The sequence below is a fragment of the Pongo abelii genome, chromosome 7 (assembly GCF_028885655.2).
Source record: "Pongo abelii isolate AG06213 chromosome 7, NHGRI_mPonAbe1-v2.0_pri, whole genome shotgun sequence".
NCBI lineage: Eukaryota > Metazoa > Chordata > Mammalia > Primates > Hominidae > Pongo > Pongo abelii.
Window position 1 is genome coordinate 146769311 of NC_071992.2, and position 13438 is coordinate 146782748.

The 13438-nt window shown below is 43.3% G+C and overlaps 1 protein-coding gene across 15 annotated transcripts in view; it reads right to left on the reverse strand.

The window, feature by feature from the left end:
• ASAP1 (ArfGAP with SH3 domain, ankyrin repeat and PH domain 1) overlaps positions 1-13438 on the reverse strand; it is a 389931-nt gene that overhangs the window by 336160 nt on the left and 40333 nt on the right. For all 15 annotated transcript variants that reach the window (XM_024251018.3, XM_024251022.3, XM_063726810.1 and 12 more), the window contains one exon: positions 11593-11678. In XM_024251018.3, the coding sequence (XP_024106786.3) occupies positions 11593-11651 (59 nt within the window). In that variant the 5' untranslated portion in view covers positions 11652-11678. Of the gene's footprint in view, positions 1-11592; positions 11679-13438 lie in introns of those variants that run through there.

Here is a 13438-nt window from a genome sequence, read left to right on the forward strand (position 1 = left end):
GTCAGACAGCCTGTGTATTTAATCACTACTCTGCAGTTCCATCATGTGATGCCAAGATGGCTGGTTAAAGTCCAGGACAAGGGAAAAAATGGCTGACTAATGCACTAATTGTGTTTCTGCTTCAACCTGCATTTCCAGAGGTGCCTGTTGGTCTGTAATTGGTTCTGGCATGTTTATAGGTATTACAAAACCAAATCTTATTTTGCATTTCACAGGATTTAAGATGAATAAAGTGATGTGGTTGTGCTAGGTTAGAGTTGTACAAATTATACTCCAAGAAACCCCAGTTCCTTCCCCAGAGAGGGTAGAGTGTGATCCCCTAACGTGTATAAAGTTCTGGTACCAGCCAGACCTACCTAAGCTGGAACAACTCTACTCTCTGTTCTATACACTGAGCTCTCTCTTTAGCTTTCTTTTTATTTATTTATTTATTTATTTATTTTCCTGAGACAGGGTCTCCTTCTGTTGCCTAGGCTGGAGTGCAGTGGCACAATCACGGCTCACTGCAGCCTCAACTTTCCAGGCTCAAGCAATCCTTCCACCTCAGCCTCCCAACTACCTGGGACTATAGGTGTGCACTACTATGCCCAGCTAATTTTTATTTTTATTTTTTTATTTTTTTTGTAGAGACAGGGTCCCATTATGTTCCCCAGGCTTTAAGCTTTCATTTGAAGAAAATATTCTGAGGATACAAAAGCTTGAAAACCACAAGACTTGGCATTTCTCAAACTACATCTGCATCAGAATCACCTGTGGTGGTTGTTAAAATGCAGGTTCCTTGACCCTACTACAACTTAAGGAATTAGAAACACTAAAGGGAGGGCCTGAGAATCTGCTTTTTAACAGCTCCCCAGGTGACCCACATGCATATTCAAGCATGAGAACCAGGAAAGAATGCTCACTATTACCTCGCTTTACCTGTCTCACACAGTAGCCACTACCTATAGCTAACTTCAATTTAAACATAAATTCCCTAAAATTATATGAACTTTATAAGTCCAGTTTCTCAGTTGCACGAGGCACATTTTAAGTGCTCAAAAGCCACATGTGGCAGACAGAATATTTCCATTTCATAGAAAGTTCTACTGGAAAGTCTACAAGTCCCTTCCAGCCTAAACAATCTAGGAATCTCAGACTGCCTAAATGATGTACTCACGTGTTTTATACTAAGGCACCAAACTCAGTCAAGATTTCCTGGAATCTTCAACTGTATTTAAGGCATAATATGCTATTAGGAATATATGATTACACCTACCATACTGGACTGAAATTACCTGTTAGATATCTATTTCCCCTAACATACTCTGAGTGCCGTGAAGGCAGGTATCATGCATGTATTATTTAGGTCTGTATTCTCAGTGCCTAAGGCTTAAATAAATGCTTGGAGACTGTTTAATTGGGCCACACAACCTGAGTGAAATACAAAGCTGAAAATGGAATGTCCTCGCTAAAGGCATTCACCAGTTAAAAGCATTCATACCTACTAGGATGGCTACTATCACAAAAACAGAAAATAACAAGTGTTGGTGACGATATGGAGACATGGGAACTCTTGCGCACTATTGGTGGGAATGTAAACTGGTACAGAATGTAAAATGGAAAACAGCCTGGCAGTTCCTCAAAAAAGTAAACATGGAATTACTGTATGATCCAGCAATTCCACTTCTGAGTATATATCCCCCCCCAAATTGAAAGCAGGATCTGGAGCTATTTGTATACCCATATTCATAGCAGCATAATTCATAACAACCAAAAGGTAGAAGCACACACGTATTCATCCACGGATGAGTGGATAAACAAAATATGATATGTACATACAATGGAATGTTATGATACATGGTATAATAGGGATGAACCTTGAGGACATTATGCTAAGTAAGGCAGTAACAAAAAGATAAATATTATATGATTCCACTTATATAAGATACCTAGAGTAGTCAAATTCATAGACAGAAAGTAGAATGGTTATTTCCAGGGATGGGAGGGGAGAGGGGAGAGAAGGAGTTGTCATTTGATGGGTATAGAATTTCAGTTTTGCAAGATTTAAAGAATTCTGGAGATGGATTTGGTGGCAATGGTTGCACAACAATGTGAACATACTTAATGCTACTGAATTGTTCTTAAAAATAGTTAACGATAGTAATTTTTATGTTATGCATACTTCACCACAATTAAAATATTTTAAAATAAAGATTTTTTAAAAAGCATTCACTACTACCAACCAGAGAAAATATATCAGTCCTCATGGCTTTGAGAAAATAGCTTTGGAAAAACTTTGGTTCTGAATCTATCCTGCTGCACCTAGGCAGGTACTCGGGGACAGGAGAGGTCAATGCCAAGGTGAGACATGGAGGCACTATCACAAGGCTGACCAATGCATGCATGGTTCCCGCCTTCAAGGCACTCAGAGTATGTCAGGGGCAATAGATATCTAACAGGTCATTTCAGTCCAATATAGTAAATGTAATAATGTATTCTTAGATAGCATATTATACCTCTTTAGAGAGAGGTCCTGTGACAATCCCAGGCCACAGGGACCCCCTGGGTTCTCTCAAACAGGAAGCACTCACAGTCCTCACACATGGTCCCCTAGCAGGCTGATCACCAGAACCCCCAGAAAGGCTTCACCCTGTGGGTTCTGATTCCACATCTAGTGGTACAACAAAGACCATCTTTATTTTTGCAAAGTTGTGCAGAGGGAGCCAGACCTGGGAGCGCCTAATCTATAGCACTTACGTTCTGCCTCATGCCACTGCTTGTCCCATCTTCTCATCTGGTTTGCAGACTTCTTGAGGGGAAAGACTGTAACTTTTATATCAACCTTGAGAGTCAAAATCATTTGTGGAATAGTTTTTAAGACTGTAGATGCCTGGGACTCACCACACATCTACTGAATCAGCATCTCTAAGCATCTGTTTTTTAAAAAGCCCCCAAAAGGGATTCTCGTACATACTCCTAAAGGGAGACCTGCTGCCTTAGAGACTACCAGAGTGCTTGATACAGAGAAGCTGTGCAATATTTGCTGACAGACAAAAGGAAGCCCCTTTGAATAAGACATCTAACAGGGAAAAGGGATGTGCATTCATCTATGTTACTTATTCTAATCCTTTCCTATGAATATTCTGCACATGGTTTAGACCACATGATAAATAACTAACAATAACAATTAGCATTTAGTGAGCACCTAATACTTGCCAAGTACTGTTCATGTGCTTTAGAGGTACTATCCCATTTAATTCTCAAAACAATCCTATGTATGAGGAAAGTACTGTTATCATCTCCATTTTATAGATAAGGAAGCTGAGTGTCTCAGTCCATTTGTCCTGCTCTAATGGAATAACTGAAGCTGGGTAATTAATAAAGAAAAGAGGTTTATTTGACTCTTGGTTCTGCAGGTTGTACAAGAAGCCAGCATCTGCTTCTGTGAGGGCCTCAGTTTGCTTCCACTCGTGGCAGAAGGGGAAGGGGAGCCAGCATGCGCAGAGATCAGATGGTGAGAGAAGGAGGCGGGGGAGGGGCTAGGATCTTTTAAACAAACAGCTGTCACCGGAACTAACAGAGTGAGAACTCATTCATGAGGGATCCACCTCCATGACCCAAACATTTCCCATCAGGCCCCACCTTCAACATTGGGGATCACATTTCAACATGAGGTTTAGAGGGGTCAAATATCCAAACCACGGCACCGAGGCACAGAGAAATTAAGTCACTTCCTCAAAAATAAATCTTTCTCTTTTTTAACATGACAGTTATATTATGAGCGTTCTCATAACTTATCTTCTTTTTAATGGCTGCATTATTTTACCCTAATTTGTTTTTCATCCTTCTCCCCCTAATTGGTGAACCCACTGCTCATTGTAGAGCAGGATTTTATCTTGTTTGTAGCAGTTTACCATTTTAAATGATGCTCCAATGGACATCTTTATGCAAGGGCTGTTTGCCATATTCCTGAAAAACTTTCCTTAGGAAAATCATGAGGAAATGTTCTGATGGTGAACGGTGCTAAATAGTGAGCATGAGTCTTTACTGAGGGGAATGTGCTGAATGGGCCAGGGAAGCCCTTCTCCCTGGAAGGTATTAAATGTCTTGGAATACTCCTACAAACAAGGAGCAAACATTTACTGTGGGCCTGGTACTCTTTCAAACATTTGATCCTACCTGGCCCTCAAAAAGACTCCTAGGAAGGCCAATCATAGTGGCGCATGCCTGTAGTCCCAGTACTTTGGGAGGCCGAGGCGGGCAGATCACTTGAGGTCAGGAGTTCAAGAACAGCCTGACCAACATGGTGAAACTCCATCTCCACTAAAAATACAAAAATTAGCCAGGCGTGGTGGCACATGCCTGTAATCCCAGCTACTTGGGAGGCTGAGGCATAAGAATCACTTGAACCCAGGAGGCAGAGATTGCAGTGGGCCAAGATCTCACCACTGCACTTCAGACTGGGTGACAGAGCGAGACTCTGTCTCAAAACAAACAAACAAACTCCTAAGGGGTACAGATGAGATGCCTGGAGGCACAGAGAGGAGGAAATGTATCCAGGCTCACATGACCAGCAAACAGTGGAACCAGGAGAGGAGCCTGGTTTAACCATTTTAACCACCAGGCCCAGCTTTCCAATCAAGGTATTCTTTCCCCATGACTCCCTCCTCAACCATCAGCATAAGAAACAAAAACTAATGACAGTAGCAAGAAAGAGCGTTTCCCATCAACCAGGGACCACACAAGAATGTCCCTGCCACAGCACAAGAAAAACATCAGTCTCACCTCCCTGGCAAGAAATCTAGAAGCACTCACTCAGAGTAACACAGAGTTCCTGCCCTCAAGGTGCTCACCCTTTAGATGCTGAGATAAAGTGGAAAGAAAGGGAAGGCAATAACAAGGCCCACCATGCACCAGGTACTGTGGGCACTTTCTATCATTATATACGTTTGACATGGGTTGAATTGCGTCCTCTTGCAAAAAGTGGAGATCTTAGCCACCCCCTCATCTGTGAATGCGGACTTATTTGGAAATAGGGTCTTTGCAGATATAATTAAGGTGGTGATTAAGATGAGGTCACATGGAAGAAGGGCAGTCCCGCAATCCAGTATGACTGCTGTCCTTGTAAGAGAGAAGAGAGGCACACAGGCAGAATGCCACAGGACAACACAGGCAGGAACTGGAGTGATGAGGCTGCAAGCTGAGGAACATCAAGGACTGCTGGTGACACCAGACGCTAGGAAGAGGCAAGGAAGGATTCTCCCCTACAGGTTTCAGAGGGAGCACGACTCTGCCAACACCTTGATCTTGAACTTCTGGCCTCCAAACTGTGAGACAATACATTTCTTTTTTTTTTTTTTTTTTTTTGAGACAGAGTCTCACTCTGTCACCCAGGCTGGAGTGCAGCGACGTGACCTCGGCTCACTGCAACCTCCACCTCCCAGGTTCAAGCGATTCTCCTGCCTCAGCTTCCCAAGTGGCTGGGATTACAGGCACCCACCACTATGCCCAGCTAATTTTGTATTTTTAGTAGAGATGGGGTTTCACTATGTTAGCTAGGCTGATCTCGAACTCCTGTTCTTAGGTAATCCGCCCGCCTCCGTCTCCCAAAGTGCTGGGATTACAGGGGTGAGCCACCGCGCCTGGCCATATTTCTGTTGTTTTAAGCCACCAAGTTTGTGGTACTTTGTCACAGCAGCCCTAGGAAACTAATGGAACATTTTCTAGTCTTTTAGCTCCATCAAAGCAGAAGCTGTTTTTGTTTCCCTTGGTATCCTGGCAGCTTGCACAGACCCTGGCACATAGTAGGTTGCCAGAAAAGTGATTAAAAAATAAAGTATACATGTAGTAAAAGGAGGAACCATGTTTTTTATCTCTACTAAGAGACTTGAGCAAATTAGATGCTCAGGAAACATTTGTAGAATGAATACGTTTTCTAAAAACAAATGAAGGATAAGCTCAAGAAGGCTTTGCCATGAGTCTTATTCATGTATTTCCCCAGGCTTGAGTGTAGGACCGGGCACACAGTCGCTGCTTAATAAATTTTAAAGGCAGCGAGGGAAAAATGAAGGGAGGGAGGAAGACAAGACCTCCCTTGTCTTGGGATCATCACTTCCCATCTCTCAGCTTAGCCATAACCTTCCTTCATGTATCTAACTGAAGTATAGTCAATGCTGTGAAACAACCAGTTGAATTTTAAATAGACTCAATTATTTTGAAAGGATTTTCGCAGCAGAACTTGAATACTGTTTTTCTAAAACACATTTCTTTTTCTTTTACATCCAGAAATCATAAGGCTTCCTAACCCTTCCAACTATGTTAGCAATGCAGAGTTGAGAGGTCAGCCTTCTGCGTTCAGCTCCAGGGACACGTTTCCCGTCCATGTGCGGCATGCATTCCTGACCCCTGCCCTACAGCCAAAAAGGGACATCAGCTGGGCTCAGGGAAATTCAATTTGGGCTGACAGCCTGCGGCATGATAATGATAGGGCGTCTGCTTGACATTTGGAAAGGCAAAAGAGGGAGGAGGAGTCACAGAGGTTTCTCATGGGCTTGGTTGAGGAGGGTCTAAAGTTTAGGTCACTTCTTGTCTACATATGGAGAAAAACCTGAACATAAGGCCAACTGATGTCTACTGCTAGCTCAGAATTCAGAATTCAATTCCACTTCCATGTGCTGTGCTCCTGTCTCCCTGATGGTATTTGGGGTGAAAAAAGGAAACAGGTCTTGTTCTTTATTCCCTTGGACTTCAGTTTTCCCAGGGATGACAACTGCATTGCTGTGGACTGTGATTTTGTTCATTCATTCATTCATTCATTCATTCACATATTTATGAGAATTTTGTTGCTATTGTTGTTGTTGTTGTTAAGAAAGAGTCTAGCTCTGTTGCCCAGGCTGGAGTGCAGTGGCACAATCTCAGCTCACTGCAACCTCTGCCTCCCAGGTTCAAGCAATTATCCTGCCTCAGCCTCCCAAGCAGCTGGGACTACAGGCGCCCACCACCATACCCAGCTAATTTTTGTATTTTTAGTAGAGACAGGGTTTCACCATGTTGGCCAGGCTGGTCTCAAACTCCTGGCCTCAGGTGATCCACCAGCCTTGGCCTCCCAAAGTGCTAGGATTACAGGCACGAGCCACCATGCCCAGCTCATATATTTATTTTGAATAAGAGGTCCCTGTATACACGTCTTTGTAAGTGAAGTCTCTGCTCCTGCGATTCCCTTGTCTTCTACTGAACTCACAAGGGCAAGCACTTGCCTACCCCATGGAACATCAGGTAGGTTCACAACTATAACAGTGACAACAAGACAAGAAAAGCTGACCCCTTCTTAGTGCCAGTTAAGCAAGGGATGGGGGGAACTGCTTTATATTTCTCGATGTAGCCCTCCTGTGGTCAGCTTACCCACTGATGTGGGAACTTTTCCCTCATCAAAGGAGTTGGTTGAGAGGCACATCTGTGTTATTTCAGCAGATGAGCCTGTGGGGCTGGGATAGCTTCCATGCCCCTTCTGTGGCCCCAGGGCATCCCATACTGAACCTAACCCCAGGGCATCCCATACTGAACTAACCTGGTGGCTGCTAATCTGAATGGTATTTACCTCTTTCCTTTTCCTCTAGATAAGAAGCCCCATGAGGGCAGGGTCATGTCTACAGCATGCACCTTTGCATCCTAGCCAGGTTCCTGGCACATAAGTAATAAGCAGTTATCATTACAAGTCAGATGAATGAATGAATGAATCAATCAATCAGAGGACTAAAGGTGCTGGCCTTGTGTTACAGCTAAGAGCACAGGCTTTGGAATCAGGCGAGTGTAGGTTTCACTCATGCTCTACCACTTTCCAGCTACATGACATGTTTTTATTGACATATAAGATACATACACAAAATCATCTATGTCATAAGTGTGTTATGCAAGGAACTTTTACACTAATGAAACATCACCCAGATCAGGAAACAGCACATTAGCAGAACCGCAGAAACCTGCCTTATGCTCCCTTCAAGTCGCTATCCCGTACCCACCCAAGGGTAGACCATGAATAGCATCTGACAAGTTACTATCCTCTCTGACTCTTATCTTCTATTGGGAAAAATAATACTTACTATGCTATGAGTATACAATTTAAAAATAATAATGGTATAGTAGTAATAATAGCAGAAGAGAAGTAGAAGTAGTCACAACAGTAGTAGCAGCAGCAGAAGTGACAGTAGAAGCAGTGGTAATATCAGTAGAAGCAGCAGTCATGGTAAAAGTATGAATAGTAATAATGGTAACAGACGTAGCAGTAGTCATATCAGAAGTGGCAGTAGCAGTAGTAGTAGAAGTACTAGAGAGATACTACTAGCAATAGTAGTAGTCATAATAGCTAAAACTTATATAGCACTTACCATGTACCAGGCACTGTTCCAAGTGCTTTACCTTAACTCAACTAGTGCTCAAAACAACCCTTGTACGTCTATAAAATAGGAAAGAACAGGAAGAAGCCGAGGCACAGAGAAGTTAAGTAGCTTTTCAACAAGGTCACAGAACTACGAAACCATGGATCCAGAATGCAAACTCCAGCAGGCTGGCTGCAGAGCCTATCCTGTCAGCAGAATCTTTCAAGAACAAGTAGCGTGGAGGAAAAGATTTGTCCTCCAATATCTGCTCTCTTCTTCCATAATAACAACTCTCAATTTGGTAAGCACACAGTCTTGCAGAATAAAGATTACACTTCCCAGCCTTCTTTGCCGCAAAATGTAGCCAGAGAACTAAATTCTGGCCACTAGAATATAAGTAGGAGCAGGAGGTACAACTTCCAGGAAACATCCTTAAAGGATGGGACGTGCCTTTCTCCATCTCGTTCCTTTCTCCTGCTATTAGATGTGATGGCTAGAGCAGAAGCAGCTAAAATGGGGCCATGAGGTGACCTTGGGAATAGAGGCTCATATGGCAAACAAACTAGAGAAAAAGCCCAGATCTCTCATAGATTGCTGCAGAAAATCTGTGTTACTTGTACCTGAACTTTTAGGTAAGAGAGACACTTCTCTAAGCCAATGTTCTTTTAGATTTTATGTCATTGTCAGCAAAACCTAATTCTAATAATGCACTGAGTTATTGCAATTATAATTAATATCATCTAAAAAGATACCTGCAAAATGAATGCCATTTTGTGCTGGACTCTTGACTTAAAAAAAGAAAAAACAAAATAAACATGACTTTGGGTAATCCTATAATAGAAAAATTTTGAAAATAAAAGTAAAGCTTCATTTACCCTGGAAGGCAGTATCATGTCTCGATCATATCAAAAGCCTCTCAGGTTGGCCTCTCTGCCTCCAGCCTCTCACTTCATCCACCCATTCAGGACACATTTGCTTATCTAATCATCCTTTAAAAACTATTTTCAACCTAAAAATTGAAGTGATTACAATGCCCTACGTGCCTACTTTATGTAAAACACTTTACATTTTTTCTAAACTACACAAAAAAAATCTGAAACATAAATATTACCCCTTTTTCATGGATAAGAAAACAGAAGAAACAGAGAAGGTCAGTCTTTTTTTTTTTTTTTGAGACAGAGTTTTGCTCTTGTTGCCCAGGCTGGAGTACAATGGCGCGATCTCGGCTCACCACAACCTCCGCCTCGCGGGTTCAAGAGATTCTCCTGCCTCAGCCTCCCAAGTAGCTGGGATTACAGGCATGCGCCACCATGCCCAGCTAATTTGGTATTTTCAGTAGAGATGGAGTTTCTCCATGTTGGTTAGGCTGGTCTCGAACTCCCAACCTCAGGTGATCCGCCCACCTAGGCCTCCCAAAGTGCTGGGATTACAGGCATGAGCCATCGCGCCTGGCCGAAAGCCGGTGTCTTGTGAGAGATCACACAGCAAGTCAGTGCCAGGGCCAGGATTCAACCACTCCTTCTAGCACCCACACACTTTCCACCACGTGGACTTCTTAGAAACCCTGGCCCCAACAGGTCAACCCTGTGCCAGTCAGTCTGCCAGCTTTTTAAGATTCTCAGACTCTACAAGTTTTCCCGGCCTAGCTTTTCATGGTCCTTCCTGTCCAGTCTAATTTTTATCATCCTCTAACACAAACTTTCATCCACTGAGGCCAGACTCCATAGACTCTTCATCATGTGTCCCTATGCCAGGCCTCAGTATTCCCAGCTGCAAAATGGAATAAATCATATCTCTACCTCTCCCAAGAGGTAACGTGGCATAGGAAAAAAAAAAAAAGGCCAGGTGGGCGTAGTGGCTGACGCCTGTAATCCCAGCACTTTGGGAGGCCGAGGCGGGCATATCACGAGGTCAGGAGATCAAGACCATCCTGGCTAACACGGTGAAACCCCATCTCTACTAAAAAAAATACAAAAAAATTAGCTGGGCGTGGTGGCAGGCGCCTGTAGTCCCAGCTACTCGGGAGGCTGAGGCAGGAGAATGGCGTGAACCTGGGAGGCGGAGCTTGCAGTGAGCCGAGATAGCGCCACTGAGCTCCAGCCTGAGCAACAGAGCGAGACTCCGTCTCCAAAAAAAAAAAAAAAATGCAAGGGTCCTGCAGTAAGGGAAAATTGACTTACATCTAGCTGGGCAAGTTCTTTATCCGTAAAATGAATGTAGAAATTCTTTTTTTTTTTTTTTTTTTTTTTTTGAGACGAAGTCTCTTTCTTGACCCCCAGGCTGGAGTGCAACAGTGCGATCTCGGCCCACTGCAACCTCTGCTTCCAGGGTTCAAGTGATTCTCCCTCCTCAGCCTCCCGAGTAGCTGGGATTACAGGCGCCTGCCACCACGCCTGGCTAATTTTTTGTATTTTTAGTAGAGAAGGGGTTTCACCATGTTGACCAGGCTGGTCTCGAACTCCTAACCTGAGGTGATCCTCCTGCCTCAGCCTCCCAAAGTGCTGGCATTACAGGCATGAGCCACTGCACTCAACCGAATGTAGAAATTCTTACTTGGCAGGATTGTTGGGTGGAGTAAATGAAATTTTATTTTATTGTACTTTTAATTTTTATTTTTGAGAAGGAGTCTCACTCTGTTGCCCAGGCTGGAGTGCAATGGTGCAATCTTGGCTCACTGCAACCTTCGCCTCCTGGGTTCAAGCAATTCTCCTGCCTCAGCCTCCCAAGTAGCTGAGATTACAGTCACATGCTATCACGTCCAGCTAATTTTTGTATTTTAGTAGAGACAAGGTTTCACCATGTTGGTCAGGCTGGTTTCGAGCTCCTGACCTCAAATGATCCACTCACCTCAGCCTCCCAAAGTGCTGGGATTACAGACATGAGCCACCATGTCCAGCCTGAAATGTTTTTAAAGAACCTAAAACACAGTGGACTCCTATAGCACCTTATAGTGTTGATGGTGTCACTGTTGTTGCTACTCTTTACTTCTTGTAGGCACCACCACCCAGACAACTTTCCTTATAAATAAAGGCAATGGATAACGTGACAGAAAACACAGTAGACAGTCTACACCTGTACAAGTGCTAGAGATCTGTTCTCCAATAACAATCGTGCCCACAGTCTCCGTTAGATTCCAGTGCTTGTGTCTGATAAAATTTTGCATTTCAACTCCCAAGAAGAATCCCACTGTATCTCCCAGGCCGGGTTTTCTGGACAGGATGGGCTACAGATCACTCACCGATTCCATAGTGAATCTCTCGACGAAAAACTGGAGAGCCTGGAGGCTGAAGATCTCATGTCTCAGCCGTCACATCAGAAAATGACCTGGATAGGGGGCAGGACAAAAAGGGGACAAGAGTCATCCGGTGAAACTGGGCAGAAGACATTGTCTCAGACCAACATGGGATTTCATATGGAGGCTGCACCTTTGTCAGGCATGTTCTTGTACCACAGAGTGGCTGTCCAGAAATATGAAGGAAACTACTATTTCAGCTTCCTATGGTGGGGCTGATACCTCCATCATTGAATCTCTGTGCAAGTAAATGCTCAGGAATCCTTCCCGCATTCTATTTCTAGCTCTACGTTGGAGAGCAATTTACAAATCATTAACTTCTCCAGACCTAGGCTCCTAAACGTCAAATTAAAGTGTGCTGATGGATGCAACAGACAGACAGACAGACACCTGCAGCTGTGTGCCCACGAGAAAGCAAAAGTGTTCACCTGGCAAAGGAAACCAGTTCCAGGAAGAAGGCACATATAGAAGAATATACATATTTCAGGACAGCCCCTCTGAACCTGGGAGAGGATTTTAATTAATTCATGCATACCAAAGCTTAATTAATTGCTGAGTGCACAGAGCACAGGAAGTCTGGGATAAAAGATGTTACATAAGGGAACAGCTTCAATATTTGCAGAATAGAGGGAAACAGAGGTGGGGATATAAAAATAAATTGAGCCAAGGGACCTCCTTGGTTTTTATCCAGTGATTCCTAGCTCAGTGTGGCATCTATATCCAGGGTGAAAAACCGAGAGACATCTCGGTTCCACCATCTCCCTCACCCCCATATCCAATCCATCCCCAATTCATGTCTACTTTATTTCCTAAAGATCTCTCCACTTATCTCTCCCCACCTCCACTGGTCCAGCTCTGGACCAAGCCTCCATCATTCCTACCTGGGCCACTGCAGCTGCCTCCTAACTGATCTCCCCTCATCACCATTTCTCCCTCTGAAATCTAGTCTTCCATGCTGAAAGCAGAATAATCTTTTGTGGGTTTTTTTCTTTTTAATCTTTTATTACAGGGAATTGTGTACAGACATAAAAACAGAGAAGTGTAGCATACACCCCCTGAACCCACCAGCCAGTCTAATCACATTAACCGATAATCATACCCACCACATCCAAACCCTCATCCTTCTTGCCCGTGCATTATTATTTTGAGGAAATTTCCAGACATCTTACCATTTCAGTCATAAATATTACCGCATGGATTTCTAAGATAAGGTCTTTGGAAAAAATATATCACTGTAAAACCACGACCATACCTTAAAAAGATAGCAATAATTCCTTGATATCATTAAATATTCACACAATGTTCAAATTCCTAATAGTCTCATAAATGTCAAAAATGGTGTTTATAACAAGTGTTTTTTTTTTTTTTAAAAAAAAACCCACATCCAAATAAGACTGACACTTAACAATTGAGTGATATGAAGAATACAGTTTTGAAAACACAAATTTGATTGTGTCATCCCTCAACTCTCCACCACTAGCTTAACATCCCTCAATAGCTTCTCAGTGCTTTAGAATAAAAATCCAAATCACTGAACATGTTTTGACTCTTGTTCACCTCTCTGACCTTATCCTGTCTACCAGGCACAATGCTGTAGCCATAGGACATTTTCTTTTTCTTTTTCTTTCTTTTATTTTATTTTTTTTTTTTGTGAGACAGTTTCACTCGTCGCCCAGGCTGGAGTGCAGTGCTGCGATCTTGGCTCGTTGCAACCTCCGCCTCCCAGGTTCAAGCGATTCTCCTCCCTCAGCCTCCCAAGTAGCTGGGATTACAGGTGCCCGGCACCATGCCC